This window comes from Pundamilia nyererei, unplaced genomic scaffold, assembly GCF_000239375.1.
Source record: "Pundamilia nyererei isolate P.nyererei 1_Seehausen unplaced genomic scaffold, PunNye1.0 scaffold00112, whole genome shotgun sequence".
Taxonomy (NCBI): domain Eukaryota; kingdom Metazoa; phylum Chordata; class Actinopteri; order Cichliformes; family Cichlidae; genus Pundamilia; species Pundamilia nyererei.
In genome coordinates, this window is record NW_005187513.1 from 1328902 (window position 1) to 1352203 (window position 23302).

General features: G+C 39.9%; 2 protein-coding genes across 2 annotated transcripts in view; one reads left to right on the forward strand and one right to left on the reverse strand.

Annotated features, from left to right (window-relative positions):
* The window catches only part of aqp9b (aquaporin 9b), a 13674-nt gene extending 5146 nt beyond the window's left edge, over positions 1 to 8528 (reverse strand). The window contains exons 1-5 of the mRNA XM_005741634.1: positions 8303 to 8528; positions 7456 to 7582; positions 4245 to 4382; positions 3906 to 4024; positions 2536 to 2753 (exon numbers count right to left, since the gene is read on the reverse strand). Of these exons, the coding sequence (XP_005741691.1) occupies positions 2536 to 2753; positions 3906 to 4024; positions 4245 to 4382; positions 7456 to 7582; positions 8303 to 8404 (704 nt within the window). The 5' untranslated portion in view covers positions 8405 to 8528. The remainder of the gene's footprint in view (positions 1 to 2535; positions 2754 to 3905; positions 4025 to 4244; positions 4383 to 7455; positions 7583 to 8302) is intronic.
* Positions 8529 to 12064: 3536 nt separating this feature from the next.
* aldh1a2 (aldehyde dehydrogenase 1 family, member A2) overlaps positions 12065 to 23302 on the forward strand; it is a 28667-nt gene continuing 17429 nt past the window's right edge. The window contains exons 1-4 of the mRNA XM_005741635.1: positions 12065 to 12321; positions 19930 to 20034; positions 21565 to 21705; positions 21985 to 22114. Of these exons, the coding sequence (XP_005741692.1) occupies positions 12205 to 12321; positions 19930 to 20034; positions 21565 to 21705; positions 21985 to 22114 (493 nt within the window). The 5' untranslated portion in view covers positions 12065 to 12204. The remainder of the gene's footprint in view (positions 12322 to 19929; positions 20035 to 21564; positions 21706 to 21984; positions 22115 to 23302) is intronic.

The window sequence follows — 23302 nt, forward strand, 5'->3', positions numbered from 1 at the left end:
AACATGACCTGGAATATCTGGAAGCTTGAATCCTACAGGAGTTAGTTAAAAAGCCCAACACTGTATATTTGCCAGCAATTGATGAGATCAGCTCCTGAAAATTCTAATACTTCAGCGTTCAACAGCTGATGTGGTTTTCTAATATCACAAAGATTCTGGGGAGAGATCTTCTAAATTAAGAATAAGAATCTGATTCAACACTCGGAGACTGAGATGAGCCATCAGAGGAGTGTTTTCTAACTCTGTTAGGACCAGAAGTCTAAGTGAAGACGGTGTAAATGATAGTCTGTTCAGTGATACTACTTCTTGGAGTCTCTGTCCAATATTTTCACTACAGACATTACCGATTTGTGAATAGTTGGTCAGACAGCTGACACAAAGTTCACTGCTATAAAGCATTCAGGTAATTTACATGTAGCCAGACAGTTCTGTTTGCACTCCAGTCAAAGTCCAAAGTGAAAGTGAGACATGGAGACACACTGAACCCACGTATGTTTGCAACATACTGGAAAAATATAAAAGGTACACTTTGATGACACAGCATCATTTTGATGGCGGTTTGGAGTGGTCAGTACTTCTTGATCTTTCTAAGATTAGTAAGTGGTTAATTTAGGAATCCACATACATATTTATGTGGTCTGAAGGGTGCTAAATACAAAAAAACTGTCTCAATTTCCCAAATTTCCAGATAATTTTTGGTTCCAAGAAGCAAAACATTTCACAGAAATGTCACAACACCTGGATTCTGCAGGTTTCTCTAAACTGTTAGGGTTTCTGTCAACTCTAAATTGCCTGTTGTTTTTCTGTGTCTCTATGTCACGAGTGTGTACCCTGTCAGATGCGGGGAGCTCTGTGTGCAACCTTCATGACCCTTTAAATCACTTCTTAGAGGGAGGAGAGAAATTTTACAGAACATTGCACTGTTGTTAAAAATTCTTTGTTCGAACATTTACATATAGAAAGTATTAAAGCACAACTTTTTTCTTTTTTCTAATTGCACTGATAACACCCCGCCTGAAACCAGTGGGATGCACCTGACAGTTACAGCTGAGTTTAATATCATCTTCCACATAGAAACGTTTCCTGAGCTCCTGACTGAGTCTTCATTGAGTCAGGACTGACTCACATGGGTAAGAGGGAGTGGGAGCAAAGTTGTCATGCTCTGAGAGTTCAGGATACTTAACGGGTTGGCCTAAATACTGTGTGAGACACCTGCTGGTATTTCATGATAAATCCACCAGTTTGTTGCGACTGGGGCACAAACAGTCCTAAACTTTAGTTTTAAAATCAGGGAAGTATGAAGTGAAATGTTGTCTGTGCTAAACACAGAGATCGATGATGTATGATTTTCTCCATTCCTCAGTTTTTCCATAAACTTACTTAGAGAATGGATGTGTAACCTCCTTACATTTGCAACGTTTTGCTCTTTGATTATTTTTCTTCATTCTTTATTTTATATACAGATCTTTTAGGTTTACTGGAGGATTTGCTTGGGTTATTAGGGTGTTGGATTGTTAGACGGTGCTTTAGCTTGGCTTGCTTAAAACCGAAGAGAGATCTGTCAATAAAGCCAAAATCAACATATAAATCAACATCATCGTGTCACAGCTTCAAAAATGTTTCCATCCTGCCAATGACGCTATCTTCCCAGAGCATAGCCAACAGTTTGACGATTAGCCGTTTTCGTGGCGATGATTAATTGAACGCTTTTGTAGCAACTTTGAAATAATATTTCTCAACTTGTTAGAATTTCCTTTGGCTCACAGATAGCATGAGGGAATCGGGGTCAAAATGATGTATTTGTTTTTTATAAGGGGTGTTAAATATATTTTTAAGTTAGTGGAGATTAATCAAAGAACCCCACTTTAACTACTGCATATACCAATGGACAGATGGACTTACATGAATGCACATGTGACAGTTAGTTTTCATCTTTTATAGCAGCTGTTACTAGTGATTTAAAATACCCCAAAAAGTGCCATTAATGTAGTAAGATAAGATAAGATAAGATAAGATAAGATAAGATAAGATAAGATAAATAGATGCAGCATAACCTAACACTAATAATACTATGCAAAAAATAGACAAAAAATATGTAAGTGTATATTATAATATACATAGTGCAGTGGTTGAGTGTTTTAATAACAGCAGGTATTGAGTACTGCACACTACATGTGTAGACAAAATAACCCTTTTTGTGATCTTCCAAATCTGATTAAAACCTTTTTGTGGAAAAACACAAAACAGGACCAGCTGAAGGTAAAAAGGAATAAAACTGAGGAACATCCAGTTGTTTCATTTCAGTAACAAAGCGCTGAATATTTTATATCTATCTGCATTGGATTGCCCTCTGCTCCTCGCTCTCATTGAAATATTAATTCAGTTGTCACAGGAGTGAAGATGGTGCAAATGCTGCTCATCATGTGCAATAAGAACAGAAACTCAATAAATGAAATTCTTCCCAAAGTCTCAATAAAATGCACTTAACAGTCGATAACAACCACCTTTTGTTTAAATATCAGACAGCTAAGTTACCTGAAAACTTCCATGCCCCATCCAGCCAAAGCTGTGAAGAAACGGGGGCCAAGGTCTCGAGCCGGGTTGATTGGATAGCCACAGTTCAGACTCATGGACACTCCAATGCCTGCGATGATCAGGCCAATACTCAGAGGCTCCATGCCCTTTGGAGCGCCGATATTCTTCCTGTCAGTGATAGCCAGGATGCATATGACCAGTGCAGCGGTTGCAATTACCTTAAACAATAAAAAAATAAGGCAGTTAGCACAACTCTGAACATATTTGCTATAGTTGCTGCTCCAGCTGCTGCAGTGTTTGAAGGACTTCACTGTACATTAAATATATTCCATAATGAGATAATAACAGGAATATTATTTGATGATTATTTGATGTTAGTTTATTAAATATCATGGTTATCAACAATATAAGCATATTATGACACACTTATTGTTAAAACATCTCTAAAACAGTGAACATGTCAGTTAATTTGGAAATGTTATTATACTTTTGCATACCCATGTTACAGTAGTGTTTGTGCTGTTGGCAAACTGACATACTGTATCTCATTTAGAAAATAATAAGTAGGGTTGGTGGGTCTTTTTTTTTACTCCAGATTATCTTTAACCATGTCATGTCTTTTTTGGGCGCACTGCAATGATGAGGTTCTCCTCTATCACATAAATGCCATTGTTAGGTGGTTGCCAGGCAACATGATGGCATCATGATATATGATAGTATTCAAATTTTAAACTAAATGAACATAACTGCTGTGAAATTTTGTATACAGTGTTACAGGCCTGGATAATTTGCTTGGGGTTGCTTGGCAACATGATGGTGATGATGATGTCATGTCTGATATAGATAAGAACCTTCAGCCGCCTGAAATGTACCTTTGTATCCCTGATCATGGAGGAGGAGTTTGCGGACAAAAAGGTTTGGTGTATTATAATAAAATGTCTTATATATAATTTTTTCTTTTTTGGATTATTAATTTTATATAAAAGAAATTAATATTTTGTAAGGTTATAATTCACATTGATTCAATAACATGTTTTGTTTTGTCTTTTTAGGCTTATCAGGCCATTTATATAGCTTGTAAAGGTCTATCAAATGTTATGCTTTTACTAAAAGGGTAAGTCTGGCCAAGCTCTTTTACCTCAATTATATATCTAAAGCTCAATGTATTACGGTAGGTTTCATAAACACACATGATTTGAAAATATATTTGCTTTCTGCTCTTACTTGTGTATGCATGTAGTCCCAAACTCAGGGCACTTCTACTTCTACATCCACAATATACTGTGATCAACTGACAAACATATGTAAAGGAGTGTAAAAGTCATTAAGATCTAAATTACAAAATATAAGTGACAGGTCTAAAGGCCCACCTGATCACCAAGCCCGTTTAGGACAGACAGATGTTTTGAAGGATAGCTTGCAAATATGGTGGCTGTGGCATTTTCACCTGTAACAATAAATTCTCCTTTGGTAAAGTCCATCAAAGCATCTGCAAAAGAAATGTTTATAAAATTACTGCCATGAAGCTCATCTAATATTTAAAAAAGAATTCAGGCATTAAAACAGTATCAACTATAATAATGAGAAGCATCATTGTTTCGGCTCTTTAACATGTACATCTGGTTTGTGATTATTGTTATTGTTGGATGGTTATTCCAGGTTTCCTCAGAAAAATCCTGCCTTTTGGTACTGATGAAATTTACACCCACCATAATACAATCCATAGACGGCACATGATCCAACAAAAGCCCCCAGGAATTGTGCTGCCACGTATATGGGGAACTTCTTTAGAGGCAGCTTCCCCAGGATCAGCATGGCCAGAGAGACTGCCGGGTTCACATGGGCTCCTGGAACAATGCAACAATGCATTAGGAACATAGCATTGCAGCATGTACAAGTCAAAGATGAGAAACAATAGTAATCAACAATGATTTTATGACACAAAAAAGCTTTGGCAAAAATTAAGACCTGTTTTCTATGATGAATGATGGCCACACAGTTCTCAAAGCCCTATAACCTCAAACACTCAGTTTATCACTCTGAATACTTTGCATTGAGCATGAGACTCTTATATTACACCTAGGCTCACTGTAAGGCTGGTTTTTTAAAAAATAATCAAAGAAGATCCAGCATGGCTACAGACGTCATTAACTTCTTTATTCCATAGTCTTCTTCCTTGTTAAGCTACATCAGGTCTTTCTCCCCTCCCCCACATCATGAAATATTCCCCTAGACCTGCAAACAAACTTAGATTTGTGAAATTGACGGAGTTACCCTTTAAACGATAATTATCAAATGTTGATTGACAAATTAATTGACTAACCATTTAAGCTCTAAATCAGATGTCAAACATCTGAGACCAAAGAGGAGGACTTGGCCAGGCATTTAAAAGTCTCTTATGTCTTACCAGATGAGGTGAAACCAGTGTGCAGTAGATTAAAACACTTAGTGACGTCCTGTCTGATCATTTCATGCTTGTGATCAAACCCTCTGCTAACAATCTTCAGGATACTTTCAAACAAAGGGCACTGGGTTTGTGTGCCTTCAGAGTCAATACTTTTTCTTCTGCATTGTCCTGAAGAGGCGTGTTTGAACACATTCCAGCCAATTGTTATTGGGCTGTGATGGCAGTGTGGGGTCATTTATTTAACACTCTGGGTTCTTGGCTTTGACCTAGATGTGGTAACACCACTGGGGGTATCGGCCATGCGCCCATTGTTAATCTCCCCATCCTGTTCACAAACACAGACCACGACAACCAGCCAGACCTGCCTGTCTGAATTGCATCTGACATAATCTGCCTGAATCTGCTTAAGGCACACGTAGGCTGCGGGTCATTAGAGTGACCATGATGTGTCACACTTACCGTACACTGTCATCTAAAATCTCAGACTACAAAGTGAAAACAATTGTGTTTTCTTCTCCTATGGAGCCTCCCTGCCAGGGGAGCCTAGAAAGCCAGGCTTGCCACACCTGACTCCCCTCCTCTCCAGAGACCCATGCCCCAGTAAAGCTCATTAGTCCAATACCTATGATCATCTTCAGAGATGTCGTTGGACAGAAGATTCCCACTGAGCCGTGGACCCCAGGGCTGAATGGCTCAGTCATGCAGCAAAAGCTCTTCATATATTAACCTTGCTGTCCTCAAGTTTTTCAGCGACTCTTCTGAAGCTTTAAACTATTCTTATTAATCATGTCGTGCAAGTAAAACTGAACCATGAGTCTCAGTGCTCACAGCAATCATCCCTAACAGCAAAAAAAAAAAAGGAATGGAAATAGGTGGAAAAAAGTAAAGAAAAGGCAGGAAAAATTCAACCACATTATGGGTGTTGAGCTTGCGTAGTTAACCAAATACTAAGACCTTTAACGAAGTACAGCCTACATGACATTAATATTTAGAGCAGTGATGTCAAATTCTTTTAATGTCGCAGGCCACATACAACATACATGGGATCTTAAGTGGGCCATATTGGACCAGTAAAACTATTCGATAAGTGTGTGAAATTACAGACAAACTTCTGGTTGTTCATTACTCAGACTGTCCTGTAATTATGAAATATAAAGTTTTTAATTCACTGAAAATTTCAATGTTTTGTTTGCTTTTGTAACTGTGAAGTCACTGTAAAGTAAAACCAAGCAAACAAAAAATCAGTTTTTATGGCAGATGGTGAAAAAACATATACTTTTTAATCATTTGATTGTTTAACCATAAATTGCTTTGGTTCGGGCCAGATTGGAGTCTTTGCTGGGCCGATTCTGGCCCCCAGGCCGTATGTTTGGCTTCCTTGATTTAGCGTAAATTGGATATTTCAGTCTTTGATTCTTAAAAAATAATAATAATTTTAAAAAATGAATTCACTTATTATACTATGTTTGTTTGTTTTTTGTTTTTAAAAACCCAAATTTTATTTATGAAACTCTGTCTTCTCCAAAGCCAAAAACAAACTCTGAAGCCTGCAAAGAATTGCACACGTAACCCTCATGAAACAGCAAATATTCACTTTTAAACAAAGGTGCTGGTAAGCTCATGTTACCACTGAACTTGCCGCTTCCCCTTACTTCAGATACATTAAACTTTTCTTTTCAGCGGTGACTAAGCCTTCAGATGCCACAGCATTTATATAATCTCTTATTTCAGCCTTGAAACTTTTTCCCCTTCAAATACTGATGAAATGTCCATACATCTCATGGAGTCTGCACAATGCAACCCTTGACACACTGGATACTGTAATCACTGATTAATGGACGCTCACTTTGGCTCAGACAGCCTGTGAGAAGCACCGTGACATTTAACAACTATCCCCTTCTATCCCTGTCATTGCTGGCAAAGCCGAGCAGGGTCTGCTTAATCCTCAAGGAATGCACCCGATAAAGTCCCATTGGTGCAAAATTTCCAGACTTAGACCATTCAGACTACTATTAAACAGAAATGTAGCCCATTAGAGAGGATAATTAAATAATGGCAGTAATTTAGTGTCACAAGGATCATAAAAATATAAACTTTACATTAAGACCTGTGTGTTATCATTTAAACACAGAGAAAAGTCATCTGGAGCAGAGTGACCTTCATTACCAGCTTAGTTTTGTTTTCCAGGGTGAATTATTAAGTAACTGTAAGTATTTACATAAGAAAACAACTGAATTAGTGAGGGAAAACAATGTGACAACAAATTGAAACTAGCATTTTTATCATGTGCCTGCAGGTAGACCCTAAACACATAGTTATTACACAATTATGTGTCTGTATTGTGGGAATGTGTCCTTTCCTTTGTTACTTTTGTTACTTTTAAACTCAGTATTTTGGCTGTTTTTAACATTTGAGTGACCAAAACAATCGATTCATCTGCTAACAATGTGATATTCAAATTGTTAGTTGTTTTAAAAAAGGGGCGACATAATTAACGCGAGGGGAACTTTTACCTGACACTCCCCCTGCAATATAGACGGCCATCATGACTCCAAGAGTGAAACCAATGTGGACGCTCAATATGTCACCGAGACCTGCTCTGCTCAGGACCATCTGGGCCACCGAACCACATCCAAAGAGCTGGAACACAAACAAGAACAGAAACGTAAACAGCAGAGGCAGAGAGGCTCACTGTGTTTAATTTAATTGGACCAATTATACCCACCATTAACACTAGCCCCCTTTGACCACCATCTGCAGCAATTAGTACAATTTGTAGCTGGAAACAGTAATGAGTCCCCCACTTAATTAGGTAAAAGGTGTGGGTGATTTAAAGGCAAATAAAAAAGGAAGCTGTTGATGGTGTGTCACAGGCTTTGGGGGTCGGGGTGGACAGGTGGATAGAGGAACATAACTGTAAAGCAGGCCACTGCTTGAATGAATGAAAACACCAGGGTGGGAAATAAACACACCTCCTATTCCTGCTATAATTTAAGTCCATGTTCAGCCCCCCCACCCCCCCACCCCCCCACATGTGACATAAGAATTATGATGAAATAACATATTTGCAAATTTTCACAATTTGTAGAGAGGGATGCCTTTGCTTGCCTGAAGAGAAACATTCCCTAAATCAGAAACATTTTGTTGTGATTTTTACAGTCTGTCAGCAGCAAATCAAAGCTGAGCACATGAAAGACAAAGATATTTTCAAGATATATAGTCTGTTAATAGACTCATGACAGACAGCAGTTACAGTCCCTGGAGACCCAGTTTGACACCTTATTATCATAGGCTGCTGCAGGCTCGCAGCTTTAAAGCGTCTATTTAAGCTGGATGACAGGTGCAGAGGGAGGTACTCACTATCAGGAAAAATATCCCCAGAAACTCCGCCAGGAACTCCTTAAAGATGTCTCGCCTCAGGCCAAGTTTCTCCTTCATCTTCCTCCTGTATTCGTTTTCCATTTTCCCCTGCGGCTTCCTTCTTGATGTCTTCCTTGTGACACAACAAACACCTAACAGCTCTGATGGAGTCTCCGTGAAACACTGGCGGTGTAGGTTGTCGCCTCCCACTCGGTGCGCTCGGACCGCGCAGGCTGACAGCGATGTTAAGCTTTCTCAATCCGTTTCCCTTGGTGACCACAAGAGGTCTACTTCTACTTCAACAGGGTTTTTTTTTTCAGCTGCTTTCACTGAATTTTCAAATCTCACTTGAAGTTGTAAAAACAAAAAATGAAATGCTTCCTGTGCACAACACCAAGAGCACCAGCGCACATTTTTAACACAGCTAAGCCAATGTGACATCACCTGCCTACCACCTGAACGGTTACTAAATTGTAATGGGCTAGTTTTACAGCACAAAATATGCTGGGGTTATTTATTGTGCAAGTCACCACGACGGCCGAAATCTGTCGATCCTGCAGGTGTAAGTCACACGAGAATGTGGATTGTGAAACAAATTTAGCCACGGCGAGAGGAGGTCAGCACAACGATGCACGGGCGTGCAGACGATGGTTGCAACATGCAAGCCAGTTATTCCCAAGTTACGCTGCAAAGGGATGCAATAAATGCAAGAATTTCTGGAAAAAGGAGCGACATGATGAGATTCCCAGCAACATTTTGTTGCTATATGCACACGTAGGCCAATGCTTTCTTTCTACCACACGTTTTTGGGCACTGACGGTCTGTGTGTTTTGTTCAGTGCTGGGTACAAATGTATTTGTTCTTTATATTTTCCCCTTGTTTTTGCTAAATATTGTATGTATTACGTGATCATCGCAGGGCAGTTGATTTCCCCTCACGTGTTAGCGCTCTTTTGCTTTACAAGTTATAGGTTGAACCATGTGCTCAGCATCGGAATTAAACACACAACAGCGGCCAGTTATCTGTCCTCTTAGAGATTTAGAACCACAGCACATCCAGTGTCAGTGAAAACATGTCGGGCCACTTTTCAGAAATTATCATAAGTCACTTGTAGCATATTCAGTGACGCAAATTATGAATTTTGGCACAAAGAGTCTGAGCCAGTTACGGCATTTTGCAGCTTAAATAAAGATTTCTACTGCATGTATAGGCGGTACTAAGCAACTGATCTTATGTGAAGAGAACTTTAAAGTTTTAATTTGAAATATACAAAAGGCAAAAAATGCTAAATATGCTCCTCAAATAACATAACATTTTATACTTAAGTTCCATGGGAAATGTGACCTAAAAGCACACATATTTTACTTTACACCCATACAATTTCAAAGCTGCAACAGTTCTAAAAAAATCTCTTATTTTAATGAGCTCTAGCTGAGGGATTTACTTATAAGTACATTTAAATATAACCCTATAAAACGGATTTTTCTATTGGGCGTTTAGAGGATTTTTTAAAAGCCCAAACAGACTAGTTTTATTTATTTTATTTTTTTTGAAAGACTTTCGGGTCTGAAGTTACATTTAAAAAACATTATGTGTGTGTATTTTTAACAGAACGTGATAGGAATTACAGGCTTCTCTATTTGGTGCTCGAGCAGCCGCCTTACATCAACATATGTTAAACCTTTAAATAACAAGCAGCTTTGTCTCGGTTTAAATCATAAAATCAAATTATTTATGCAAAGTAGACGAACTAGTGCACAGGGGGAGTTAGAGTTAAGATATTTACAAATGTGTGCGCCATCAAATAACCAAATAAAACTGAGAATAGTTTTAAAAATTAAAATATTAAAAAATATGTTTAATCTACCGAGTATAAGAGGTTAACCTCGGTTAAGGGTTGAACAGGTTATCTTCAGCCTCGTTTCTTGATTTAATGCGTCTTTCCATCAGTATTATTACGCTTGTTTTTTTGTTTTTTTTAAACATTTTTAATCTCACTTATGGGAAAAAATTGAGTCCATAAAAAATTTTGGTTGATTTTGTGAATAAAATATTTCGTAACTTTCAGAGGTCTTCACCACCATCCATTAGTCGCGTATTTACTCTCTGTAATTCGTTTGGGGGGCAACTGGGAGCGATGCTGGTTCATTTCGGGGGACACTCACCTCTGTTTTCTCTCTGAAATGCTTTCCCACTCACCTTCTTTCAGCCTTCCTTCAGGAGGGTTTGCGCTCCTTGCACTCATCCTGGGCTTTCGGTCATGCCTCCATTTGTTATCGTTTCGTGTTCCCATCACTTCAGCTTATCGAGTCGCTCTCTCCAATTATTCAGACTCATGTAAACGTGTGTGACCCTGCAGAGTCCTGGGCTCTCTCCGTCCAACAGAGGGAGCTCCATGAAAACATTTGAAGTGTTGAAGTGGCGGCTACACGTTTGTCACACCGTCTCCCCGGTATGCCTTATCTTCCGTTCACTGCGCTCTGTGAAAAGGTGAGACGACAGGCTGAGAATGGGATGTTTTGACTCCATTAATCAATGTCACAGTTTCGGAGCCGTCCTCTTTGATGTGAAACAGACACTTGGAGAGTGTCGCCCATGCTGTGAGAAAAAGAGTGATGTGCTGATGGAGAAAAAGCATCCTGCGGGGATTTGCAAATTATGGACCTACATCTGTCTCAAACTCCTTTGTGCTGTCAAGAGGCCCGCGTTATGAAATCTGAAATTCACGCCTCTTCAGTAAGCCCTGCTAGATACACTTTCTCCCCCCACGCCGTTTCTTCACATTTCCGCCAAACTTAATGAGCAGATAATCGTAAATAAGCACCTCATTCACCCACAAACTGCTGAGTGAGTGACGTCACATTTAAGTATGACGGTCTATTTGTTGTGGATGTGTTAATACGCGTGGATTTTCTTTAAATCCTTTAACTTTCCCAGATAGGGCCTCTTGCGGCTAATCGGAGGATGTATATTGGCCGGTTTTGAAGGAGGCGCTGGAAGGAATTATCACCTACAGGACAAATCTGTGCCAACAATACCCCGCACGCAGGAACAATTGCTCCAGTGCGCATTTGCATGACATCTCAGGCCGTGGGGAGGTTGTGTTAGGCAAATAGGACTACATGGTGACTGTGAGGCGAAAGGTGGTGCGACACTTTAATGTCACTTAAGAAAAGGTTAATGACGGTGTAAGTGTGAGGTTATGGTGTGCTTTATGTATGAGGGGTTGTTTTGTTGACTGTGGGATCCGAGAGACAGAGTTAACTTTTAATCTGAGCCGAAGCAAGGCGCTTAAAGGGCTCAGAAAGACCGATATTTGCACATTTACAACTGCAAGACAACAGGGCAAACTCCGTTTGCGGCGAAGGAGCAAGCGATAAGCTTCAGAAACTAATGGACCCTTTTGCGAGACTGGTTTACCCAACAAATATGTTGGCTATTACGCTTTAGTAACTCTCTGTTTCCCTGAAGGGCCCATTTATATTAACTATATAAACTTGGCATAGCTTTTACATGCTGAATTGTTATTACCATTGAGTAATACTACACTAACAATCCATTTCAGACTTTCTCGAGTATGAGCGTGGTCTATTTGTACATGTAACAGGATGAATTAGTGTAGAAAAGCGTCAGCTGTTGGTGAGTGAGAACACTGGAAACTGAGTGCACCGGGAGTGTGAGGTGGGTGGGGTGGATGTGTTCCTCCTCCTTAACACGCACGGCTTTATGTAAATGCTTGAATTTATTTTTCAAAAGGACAGCCCTTTTCTTTACCCAATGAAAATGAACCGCTGCTGACACCTGGCTATAAACCCAGGAAGGAGTCCAAAATCTCAATCAGAACTGTGCTGAAAAAACCCAGAGAGGCGCAGGCAGGCAAGACGAGCGCAGAGACGGCCGCGATGACTTCCAGTAAGATCGAGATCCCGGGAGAGGTGAAGAGCGACCCCGCTGCTCTCATGGCATCGCTCCAGCTGATGCCCTCACCGGTGCCCAACCCGGAGATCAAGTATACCAAGGTCTGTGTCTCTCCACAAACCGCCGCCGACCGAGCAGAGTTTACTTTACGCGTAACGACTCACAGCCTGTACGCGCAGATCTTAAACCTAAACTTGGAAATCTTTAGAAGTAAAGCGAGTTTGTGAGTCAGCAGCTGGAGCTTCAGTGTCAGAGCGTGTGGCTGAAAGCAGACTAGAGGTGATGAAAAATGATCCAGCAGAACTTTAGAGCTTTAAACCTGGCGCGCTGCAACTTTTAATTAGATTGTTTTTCCGCTCGCACGCGCTCAGAGATGATCATTAAATCTTAAACAATCCGTGCGCGACTCACTGAAGCGGTGACGAGCGTGTGGCTGATAAAACACGTTTGATTAATATTTTTAGATTGTTGTGTTCTCTAGATAGGCCCATCGCTTCGTGCGTTTTGAAACACAACTGGTTTCCTAACACAGTTCAGCCTTTTTGTTCTTAAAAAAAATTAAACATGGTTAATTGGCCTGGTTTTGCTTGTAGTTAAAAGTGCGCATGGTGCACAACGGCTATGATTTTAAGTAGACGCCAACAACGTATTAACAAAGGGCGTGTCATAGTTTGACCGTGTTTTAAGAAGTGCACCACATGCTAAACTTTTACAACACTGAGTCACGTGGCCAATTTTTTCCGCCGTTTTAATGTAGTTTTTATATTTATTCCATCTGGAATACATTATCCCTAATATCACAGGCCAACCTCATTCCAGGTTACAGCGTGGGAAAACAATTTATAAAATATACTTTAAAGGGGTATAAAATAATGATACTGGGAGACTTGAACCATGTATTGAACCACTGGTTTTTATTTAGTCTATTTTTATTTTCCTTCCTATGTGTTCTCGTCATATTCACTGAGTCGATTTACTGTTATTATTACGGCCCAGGATCATATTAGGCATCAGCTAAAAAGAAAAAAAAAACCGCAACCAAAATAGTTTCTACCTGATCTTTAAGCATTTTTCTATTAATGACATGAGTGATGGCAGCACACTCAGGTCAAATGTTTCCGTTTCTTTTATCTAAGAACAACATATTTAGTGAGGAAATAGTTTAGAATTAAAATTTATTTAAAAATATATTTTCTATTGTTCTTTCCTTTTTCTTTTCTTTCTTTTTAAAGGTGCTTTCTGAGGGGTTTTATATGGCTCAGCAGTCAAAAGTGTGTGTGTGGGTGGGAAGAAGAAAGGAGCATGAGTCAAACAAAGAATTTGGAACTCTGATTCATTTCATATATATATATATATATATGGTGAATTGCTTAATCCTGCTTGAATAAATAGATGTCTCTTAAAAAAACCAAAACAAAAAAACATTAATTAATCGGATGATGTCACTTTAAGCCTCTGGGCTTTGAAAGTGAGTCTTCACCCACCACAAGTGATGAGTCACATGAAAAACTGGCATGATATGAGTTGTTTTGATTTGGTTTGATGTCTAGATTATCTTCATTCTTTCAGTTTTATTTTTTATTCATGCTTATGTTGCTGCACTTTTAGGTAAATTCACAGTATCAGTAGCAGAGGTTTGATCATCAGTCTGAGCAGCCTGATTGTGTCTTGCTGCACTTTGTCGCTACTAAAACAGTCTTTTAGCTGCAGAACAAGTGTTTTTATGATTGTAAGATTAAAGGGCATCTCGTGCAGAGGACAGGCTGATGATAGTGTGGTGGAAGTTCATTTGCTTTTATAATTGCTCTGCGTTAACACATACCTCAGTGTTTTAAGTGCAAAGGGCACACTACTGCTGCCCTGTAAAGACAATGGTGTGTGTTGTCCTGCTAAAAGCTTTTCATTCCCTCTCAGTGCAGAATGTTAGTTAAAGAAGTGGAAACAACAGTGTACAGGAGGAAATTTAGGAAGCGACTTGGTGAATTAACCCCCAGGAATTTGGATCATCCAGTCCCTGATGGTTTGGTGGACATAGGGGGCAGAAGGGCCCTGATTTATGGGCACCCCTGGCGTGGACTCTCCTCACACCCTGTTCCTGTTCTCCTCCCTGCTGACTGCAAAGGAATCAGCCCACATTGTTCACTGATGCAGTCCTTTTCCTTCAAATATGATTTTTAAACACATTTTCAGCAACATAAAGGCATCTGAAACTTTTTCCAACTTAATGAAAATTCAAAAACTTTAATCAAACTTTGATCGCAGTGACTTTTCTTTGCTTTGCAATGCAAAGATCAGATGACTCCGGAAGCAGAGATATGCTGATCCATTATCGTGCTTCAACAGATCTATAACAGGGAAGCATTTGATTGAAACAAAAGGGATAGTTCAGCCGAGGTTTGCCCCTTGTCCTTTTCACCAAGTCACAAACCACTCACAGTGAAATTGTGTGATCGTATCAAGATATCTTCCTGCTTGGATGCAAATCATATTAAAGTGGCATTTATAGTTTTTTAATACCTTCAGGAGACTTTGTAGTTTTAATAAATACTCTAAAACCTTGAAAAGAAAGCATACCCCCTCCCATCCTCTACCCCCACATTTCTATTATTAAAAGGATCCAACAGCTGGGTTACAAGACAGAAAGAGTTTAAAGCCTGATATTACCACAACGGAAGCCATAAATAAGAGGACGATGATAGCTATTTATTGACATTTTCCACTTGTGCCAGAAGTGGAGAGGAGAAAGACTGATAAATAATTAAGGAGAAAGTATCCATGCTCTTTGTAGCAGGTGATACTTGTGGCTTTGTTGTGGTTTTTCACACTGTTGAGTGGTAATGACTTGTTAAAACAGACACTCGGTGGGACAAATTTAACAAGAAAGGCCCAGCTTTGTTTCTTCTGCTGTGGATGAAGAGTCTATAAAATGTTTTTACATGTGGTGAGAAGAGACGATTTAGAGGTATTTTAAGACATTTTTATTTATTTATTCTTAAACGTTTGCACATGTCTTGTCTTTCTGATATTATAGAGACTTTATTAGAGACTAGAAACTACAAGAATGCTCCACAAATGTTAATATTAAGCTTCTGATAAAAATGCACTTTTGTATTTGTGTTCATAGCAGAAAATAAAGTGAGAACGCATCTGAAGAATTGACAAGGACCAGATTCAGTGGCCTTGTTCACCGTCTGAGTTACAGATCTCTTAATCTAATCAAGTTATAAATTTTCATTGTTGCTTTACTCGTGGTGGCATTAGTGCACTTTCACCATAGGAACCTGTGCAGAGCCCCTCTGATGAAGACCCATGAATTTGTAAAGCAGTCTATGCACAGACATCCACTCAGTGTGGATGAATAAGAGACTCCATCAATCTGTCACTGATTGAGATAGTACAGATGGAGGCTTGGGGCTCCCCGATGCTAGGTGCTGTCCACCGGGGTGTAAATTATGACCCTGCCTCACTGTGTGGGTTAGTGGCCCTGCCTTGCCAGAGTCTGACCTGCAGTTCTGGAGTTTTTCACTTCAAAACCACCATCTTACCGCGATCAAGATCAAACAGAGGCAAAGTTAGTGGATACTGTGCAACTAAATGATTTATCACAACGAGCACAGCAAGGTCCCCTCCCTCCTTTCTGTGCCTTTGCTTTCACAATCTCCTCGTTCGCACACACATGGCTGCGTACTCTCTAAAACACATCTCTTTGATTGTGACAGGGTAAGTGTGCACCGCCATTAATGTGTCCATTGGTGTGAAATGCCTGCTTGTGCAGCGAGTGTAAATTATCATCTTAGCAGACACGTCAACATCATGTCCCCTGTCTCTTAATCACTTTTTAAGGAAGAGCAGTGACAGCGAGGTTACCCTGTTAACTTCCCATACCTTCAGTCTGCGGCCCTCCTGACAAGAAAACGTGTAAATCCTTACGGTGTCATTATGAAAAACACTTGGCTTCATAAATCTGTTGGAATGGGCTCTTTTTCGCCGGCGAGCACAACACGACACAGCAGAGACCGCTTTTCTAGATGTTTATTTGTCCGTGGAAAAAAAGCATGACATTTCTTTATAAATTACTTCCTCCTTGTCCAGTGATCCCATGAGTGAAACTATGTTAAAACGTTCTTTAAAACCTCCCTTGACCTGAAATATAAAGAGTGGTTAAGTACACAGGAAGCCCATCAAACCTCAAATGGTAGAAAAAACACCACGAGTGAGAGGAGAGGTCAGTTTTATTGTTGATTCATGGAAATTAAGCCGCACATGGTCTCGAGGTTTTTTTTCTTTGTTTTATTTTGCTCTGTCTTTCATTAGGACTGCAGATTAAGCTCTTCTAGGTTTTGCAGTAAATAATATTCATATTGAGTCTGATAAAAATTGAGCGTTAGTGTTGGGATTCATTGCCGGCCGAATAAATCTGCCCAGAAACGTTGTCACACTGGCACCAGCATCACTTCTGGGGATGTTATTAGAAAGGTGTGCGTTGTGTTAAGCTTGTTTCTTGCTTAACGTCGTTGTCAGGACAAACAGCCTTTATCAGTTGCCTACTCAAATTGACGAGACAAAGGCGTTTGCCAGGCAGTGACAATGAGGCCGCCCTCGCCAAACCCGAGAGGGCAGGGTGGCATTGTCTCTGGGTGTGTGAATGAAAAACATGAAGGCTCCACGGTGTCAGACATGTGGAGAGGAGTAGGAGAAAAAAAAAGAAAAAAAGAAAACACCAGCTGGTCTCCACTTTCACATGCTCTCCACTCACTTGTAACAGTAGTAATTATAAGAGTTTTGAACGCCATCCAAAACCAGAAAGGAAATAGAGGTCCTGTGATAGGGGAGGATATGAAACTTCCTGCGCAGACGAGTGTTGCAGGTGCCCGTAGGATTCATCTGGCTGTGGAATCTTGGCGTGTTGTGTGTAAACACACACGTATGTAAACCTTCACACACACGCGCGCGCACACACACAGACGCCCCTAAACCCCCGCGCCCCCTCTGTCCAACCGACGAGAAACGAGTAGCCTTACATATTCTTTCAGCATGTGAGCTGTGAGAAGAAGCAAAGAGCCAAACAGATGTTTTGTTGGCTGCATGAAGTATCTTGGCATTTCATACTTCCCGTTACAGTTCACTCCGAAAAAATGAATCGACACAAATACCGCACAAAGTTTTTATTAACGTGGAAAAAAAGAAGAAGAAAAAGAAAAAGTCGGTATCATTTACATTTTAAACTTTGTGTAACATGAACAAATCCTGATTTTAACGTTAATTTATTTGTTGTTGTTTTTTTGTAATTACAGAAAATTAAAGCTGAATTGAAAAAAAATACAATCTTAAATTGTGGTTGTTTATATTGTGCCTCATCTTTTTGTGATCCCCATCCCTCGCAGGCTCCTACCGGATGATGGGACCGGCGATTTTTATAGAAAAGCAAGAGATTTGCTAAATGTTTGCAGCTGCCCTGTGACCCATGCAGAAAGCCCTGACCTATAGGCTTACTCATCCACATCAGGCCTCCTCGTTATTATTCAAGCAACATATATTGGACTCAGTTTTAATCCTCTCTCCCATTTGTATAAAAAGCTGCAGAACTAGATCTTTAAAGAGTTTTTCATACCTCTAGTTTAAAAACAAATATAGAGTAAATAAAACCTGGGATTATTTGTATCCATATTAATTATTTTCTTTCATCTTGCGTGCACTTTTGGGATTTTAGGCCCTGAATGGCAGCACAGACTTTCATAAACATGAACCTATCATGTGAAGTGATAGTAACGACCCCGCAGGGAATGGGAAAGAAAACACAATTAGTCATTTGAAAATGTGAACCCTTGCACTTGCTTTTTCATCCTTGCGTTCTTTGCCCCTCGTCCAAATGATCCTAAAAGCAATTTTAAGAAACCTTGAGAGTTGATTTACGACTCCGGCCTGTCATCTTAATCAAGTCTCTCAATGGAACGAGACAAAAGTCTAACACCAGTCCGAGCCCAGCGAGAGGGCTGAGCCAAACGGCGTCTGACAGTTGTCCTTTTCTGGCCGTGATTTAGGTGGGGCCTGCTCCACTGTTGTCGTGCTTCATCCGTTCTCCTTTAGCAGCATCTTGTGAGAGGGGTTACGCCATGCATAAAGCTACCCATGGTCTGCATTCTTGCTCGGACTGTTGAGGCTGTCAGGGGGCTCCTCTGATTTAGGGCGCCCCACTTCAGTGGCCCCTATAAATTTAAAAACTAATTCAGTGCTCTACAGGACTTTTTGTTTTTGTAGCTGGCCCTCTGCTCCTTATTGTTACTGACAATTTTATGAAGTGCTCTTAATGAGCAGCAGATTAAAGGTGGCCTCTGATGGTAGGCGCCTGAGAATACCAGGCTGGTAGAGGGAGAAGTTACTCAGGCCTTTGTGTGGGGGACGGTTTGGGGGTAAGCAGTGTAAAGGAATGATAGGAAAATGATCGTGTACTGTATTTTTTTGCCTTGTGAAGTGGTACATGGAGATACTGAACACCTTAAACACGTGAATGCGAGGTAATCAGATGCAGAGTCCACATTATGAGTCAGTGAGCCGTGGGAATGATACGGAGGAGGGATTGAGGGAGGGAGGGGGGCAGAGTGATGTGTTTTTACTGTGACTCCAACGGTTTTCAGGAACTTCGGCATTTTATACCAGCCCGAAAGTAAACACAGCTAACACTTTACAGCCAATTAAATAGTACTTAAAGCCCAGCGTTTATGGAGGTAAACATGTTGGAGAGTTTAGGGAGGCTACAGCCAGTGGGATACTTGAACCCTGCTCTCAGGTTTGCTCTCAGTACATCAGAACTCCTCTAAAGTAGAAGGAGGGTAAGAGCGAATATATACACAGAGGGATTTGTGCCAGCAGATGTTCTCCTTGCACTCTATCTATCAGGCAGACTGACAGCCATTAAAAACAGTGTGAGTAAGTCAGCTTAATGAATCCAAACATGTCAGCGGGGAAGGAGGTTTTTGTCGCTGACCTAATATGCTGGAGGTACGTTTAAAATTACATATGTAAAAGGCGTCACATGTACTTCTGTGTCATAACTATTCAGTTTTGGAGTTGTGTAAACATTTATTTTTCTTTTTGCTCGGCAAAGATGTTGCATATGTCTCGTGTTGGAATCCAAGGACTTGCTGTTTAACGGAAGACTTGCTTTAACGCATCACAGAAACCAAGTGCAGCACGTGTTTTATGATCTCGTAAACGAGCAGCGATGTTGTGAAACGTGTGTCTGTGTGCTTGGGGGGTGGGGGGGCGGATTGTGTAGGTGGGTGGGGGTCGAGTGTGTGATTGGGATTTATCTGTACCCCCACATCCACCCACCCCCTTTGTCTGGATGGTGGAGCACTCCCTAGAGAGCAATGCTGAACAGACAGGAATCTGTGTCCAGATTTCCAGAGATTCTCCCTGGACGTGTCGCTGCGTGAGAGCTGTTTTTCTTTCGCAGTCCACAAGCACATAGCTGCAGCAAAATGGTGAAATGAACGCATTACTTAAGATAATATAAATATTTTTAAATAAAAAAAAGAGCAGCCATTGTTGCACGCTCATGCTTAGCATGTTTGGAAACTGCCTTTTCAGGCTTTCAGTGCTACGTGTGAAAAGGATACATTCCAATAATAATTTTGCCTATTTAATGAATTTAAAATGGGTTATATCTCTTACTAAAATGCCCAAATTATCTTCTTCTTTTTTTGCAGATCTTCATCAACAATGAATGGCAGGACTCTGTTAGTGGAAAGGTCTTCCCTGTCTACAACCCGGCTACTGGAGAGCAGATCTGTGAAGTCCAGGAAGCAGACAAGGTAAATGTTATACAATGTTTTATGGTGGAGTATTATTATAAGTATTACATTACATAAGTATAGTTAAACCAAGTAAATGGTTAAAGTCATTACTGTTGATGGATGTAGAAGTTTTTATTGGTAAAACTAATTTTTAACTTGTTCACGTTGGACCAGCGTGCAGGCTTAAACAACAAAAGCAAGCGTTTAGTGGATGTTAGACAATATACAAGATAAAAAAAGATAAAAAAGACAGAAAAGATAAAGACAGAACTACACACACACACACACACACACACACACACACACACACACACACACACACACACACACACACACACACACACACACAGGTGGGAGGGTAACCCAAGTGAACCTCATGGGGTGGGGCAGATGATCCCAAAGGACAGAAAGCAACATGAGCAGAAAGTAAAACCTCAACAAGACCCTTGATGTTCAGCAGATACATTCACATGATGTGCAAACACAGAAGAGATCAATGCAGCTAGAAATAACAAATTATTCTTAAAGTTTTTCTTAATTCATTTGCTCCATATTTTTATTCTTGGGCTTTAAAAGAGTAGCTTTAAATTATTCATAGTTCAGTGTTATCTTTATTAATCATATACTTGGCCTTGCTCCATTCCCTTAGTTCATCAGTTTAGCCCCTCCCACTTAAAGCCAGTTTTCTTTTGATTGGCTGTCTCTCACAAACAGCGGGTTTGAACAGCTGCCAGCGTGGCCTCTGTACTCACAGTACAGTACTTTGAGATGAAAACGTTAGGATGCCCTCTCTTTCTCTTTCTCATCACACAGAGCCGAGAGTTAAAAAAAAAAAAAAGCTGGTGTAAACTGAGCATGCAGTGAGGTCTGGAGTTTCTGGCTCACAGGGATTACTTTTATACATGATGACCTAATTTTCTGAAACTTAAGCCATGTTTAAAGTGAGCATGTAACAGTATATATATTTGAAAAGCATAATGGAGCTACCTTAAATACATGTAGTACAGTAAAAAGAATAATGAATTTCTCTGTACTTAGGTTTCAGCGCTGGAGAGTCTAACAATGAAAGGTGGGGGGGTTTACCCATAATCAGGAAACATATCACTTCATTTGCATCGCAAAGATTAAAAAAAGTCACACTTTAGGGTTAAAGTTGAGACTTTCTGTGTATCTTAGTGAGTGCCCTGTAAAAGGTTAACCATCTTTTTATTGGATAGGGCAGTGCAGAGAGTAGGAAAGTGGGGAGAGAGTGAAAACAGGCAGGAAATGGTCTGTAATGAACTCCAACTCTGGCTCCTGCAGTAAGGACGCTATCCTTTGGTACATGCGTTGCATGCTTAAATAGGTATAGCAATAGTGTTGACCTGGAGTCTAGTCTTTAGCCGTCATACATGAGTGAAATAGCTGGATCTGAAATATTAAAGAAAAGCAAAAGCACAATATGAGACAAATCATCTTCAGCATTCAGCATATACACTTCTATGTCAGATGTAGGCCTGCTAAAATGCAGAGACAGATCATGAAGTGACATGTTTTTTTCCCCTGTAGGCTGACGTTGATAAAGCCGTGCAGGCAGCTCGCCTGGCCTTTTCTTTGGGCTCTGTGTGGCGAAGGATGGATGCTTCAGAGAGGGGTCGACTGCTGTCCAAACTGGCTGACCTGGTGGAGAGGGACAGTGTCTACCTAGCAGTAAGTGGACAAATACTGGGAATGTACTCTTATTTTTCCTCCCATGTTATTAAATGCATTTTATGCCTTTTGGAAAGAAGGATCTACAGTTGCTTTTGTGCTTGATAGTACAAATACATGCAAATGTCCTAAAGCGAGCATATTACTGCCGTATTTGTAGTTAAGTGTTATCTTAGTGTCACATTTCACCCATGGGTGCGTGTAAAAGATAGAAAACAGTATGGAAATATGTGAAGATCAAAAGGTTATATCACATATTTGTCCCTCGTCTCTCTTCAGACTATTGAGTCACTGGACAGTGGAAAGCCTTTCCTGCCCACTCTGTTTGTGGACCTCCAAGGAACCATAAAGACACTGAGATACTTTGCTGGATATGCCGACAAGATCCATGGTACTTCCATTCCAATGGGTAAGAGCCATTTGGACTGAGAGAGATGAAGGGTACTAGCAGTTAAAGAAAGGATTAGTCAGATGGTATTAAAGAAAGAGCCAGGTTTGTGTTCTTGTGTTTGTTCCTCTGACTTTTTGGTACCAAAAAACAAACAAAAAACGCAACAACACTCAACTGAAATTGCAAACTTAACATATATGATTAGTCAGGATTTAAAAACTGAAGCATGTGTGGAAGATCTTTAAATCTACTTCTTTCTTCTAATGGCCAGCAGGGGGCGACTCCTCTGGTTGCAAAAAGAAGACTGACTGTATAGAAGTGTATGAGAAAGATCACTTTCTTTCTGATCTGCTCTTTGACCTCAGTAAACACTTTCCTTGATTAATAAACCAGTTAAACGCTTAAAGATTGCAACATGATGTTTATTTTGTTATTTTTAGTTCCCATTTAGAGAAAATCTATGATAATGAAAGATATGCCTTAGGGCGTGGCAACCTGTAGTTGATAAATCAATTCAATATGAATGCAACACGTCGCTCTTTGCATCAGCTTGAAGTTTCAATACAGAATTCCTCAAACAATTGTTGATGTTACACTGTGCACATTTTTTACACAGTCTGTCATTCAGATTTAATGTGTCAAACCTCTTAGACAATAGTTAGCTGTTTGTTGTGAGACGTGAGCAGCTGAAAGTAGCTTTAAATTCTCCACTAACTCTACTGAGAGCTTTAGCAGACACGGTTTTATTCTGAGACCCTTTTGGTATCAGTAAAAGGTTTTAATTGTTATTGTGCATTACTGGGGTGTCAGGAAAATGAAATTAAAATAAAACAAAATAAAAAAATAGTTCCCTGACCTGGAAAATCAATACGATCGCTCTTTGAAGTCTGTTGATCAACTTTACTTTTATTATTGTTACATGTGCTAATTGAATTTGGGATATATTATTATATTGACTGTGTTCCACACAAAGTGACCTAGATTAGTAAGTTATTATATAATTTACAACCAGTGCCTGATAAAAAATGCAGCAAATTGGTGTTTATTTTTTTAATAAATATTTTTATTGAGCGACAAATGTACATAAGTTTACAATGACAATACAATCTGTTCCCATGACATATTTGTTAGTTTTTCTTACATGAACAGATACAATAATACACACACACACACACACACACACACACACACACACACACACACACA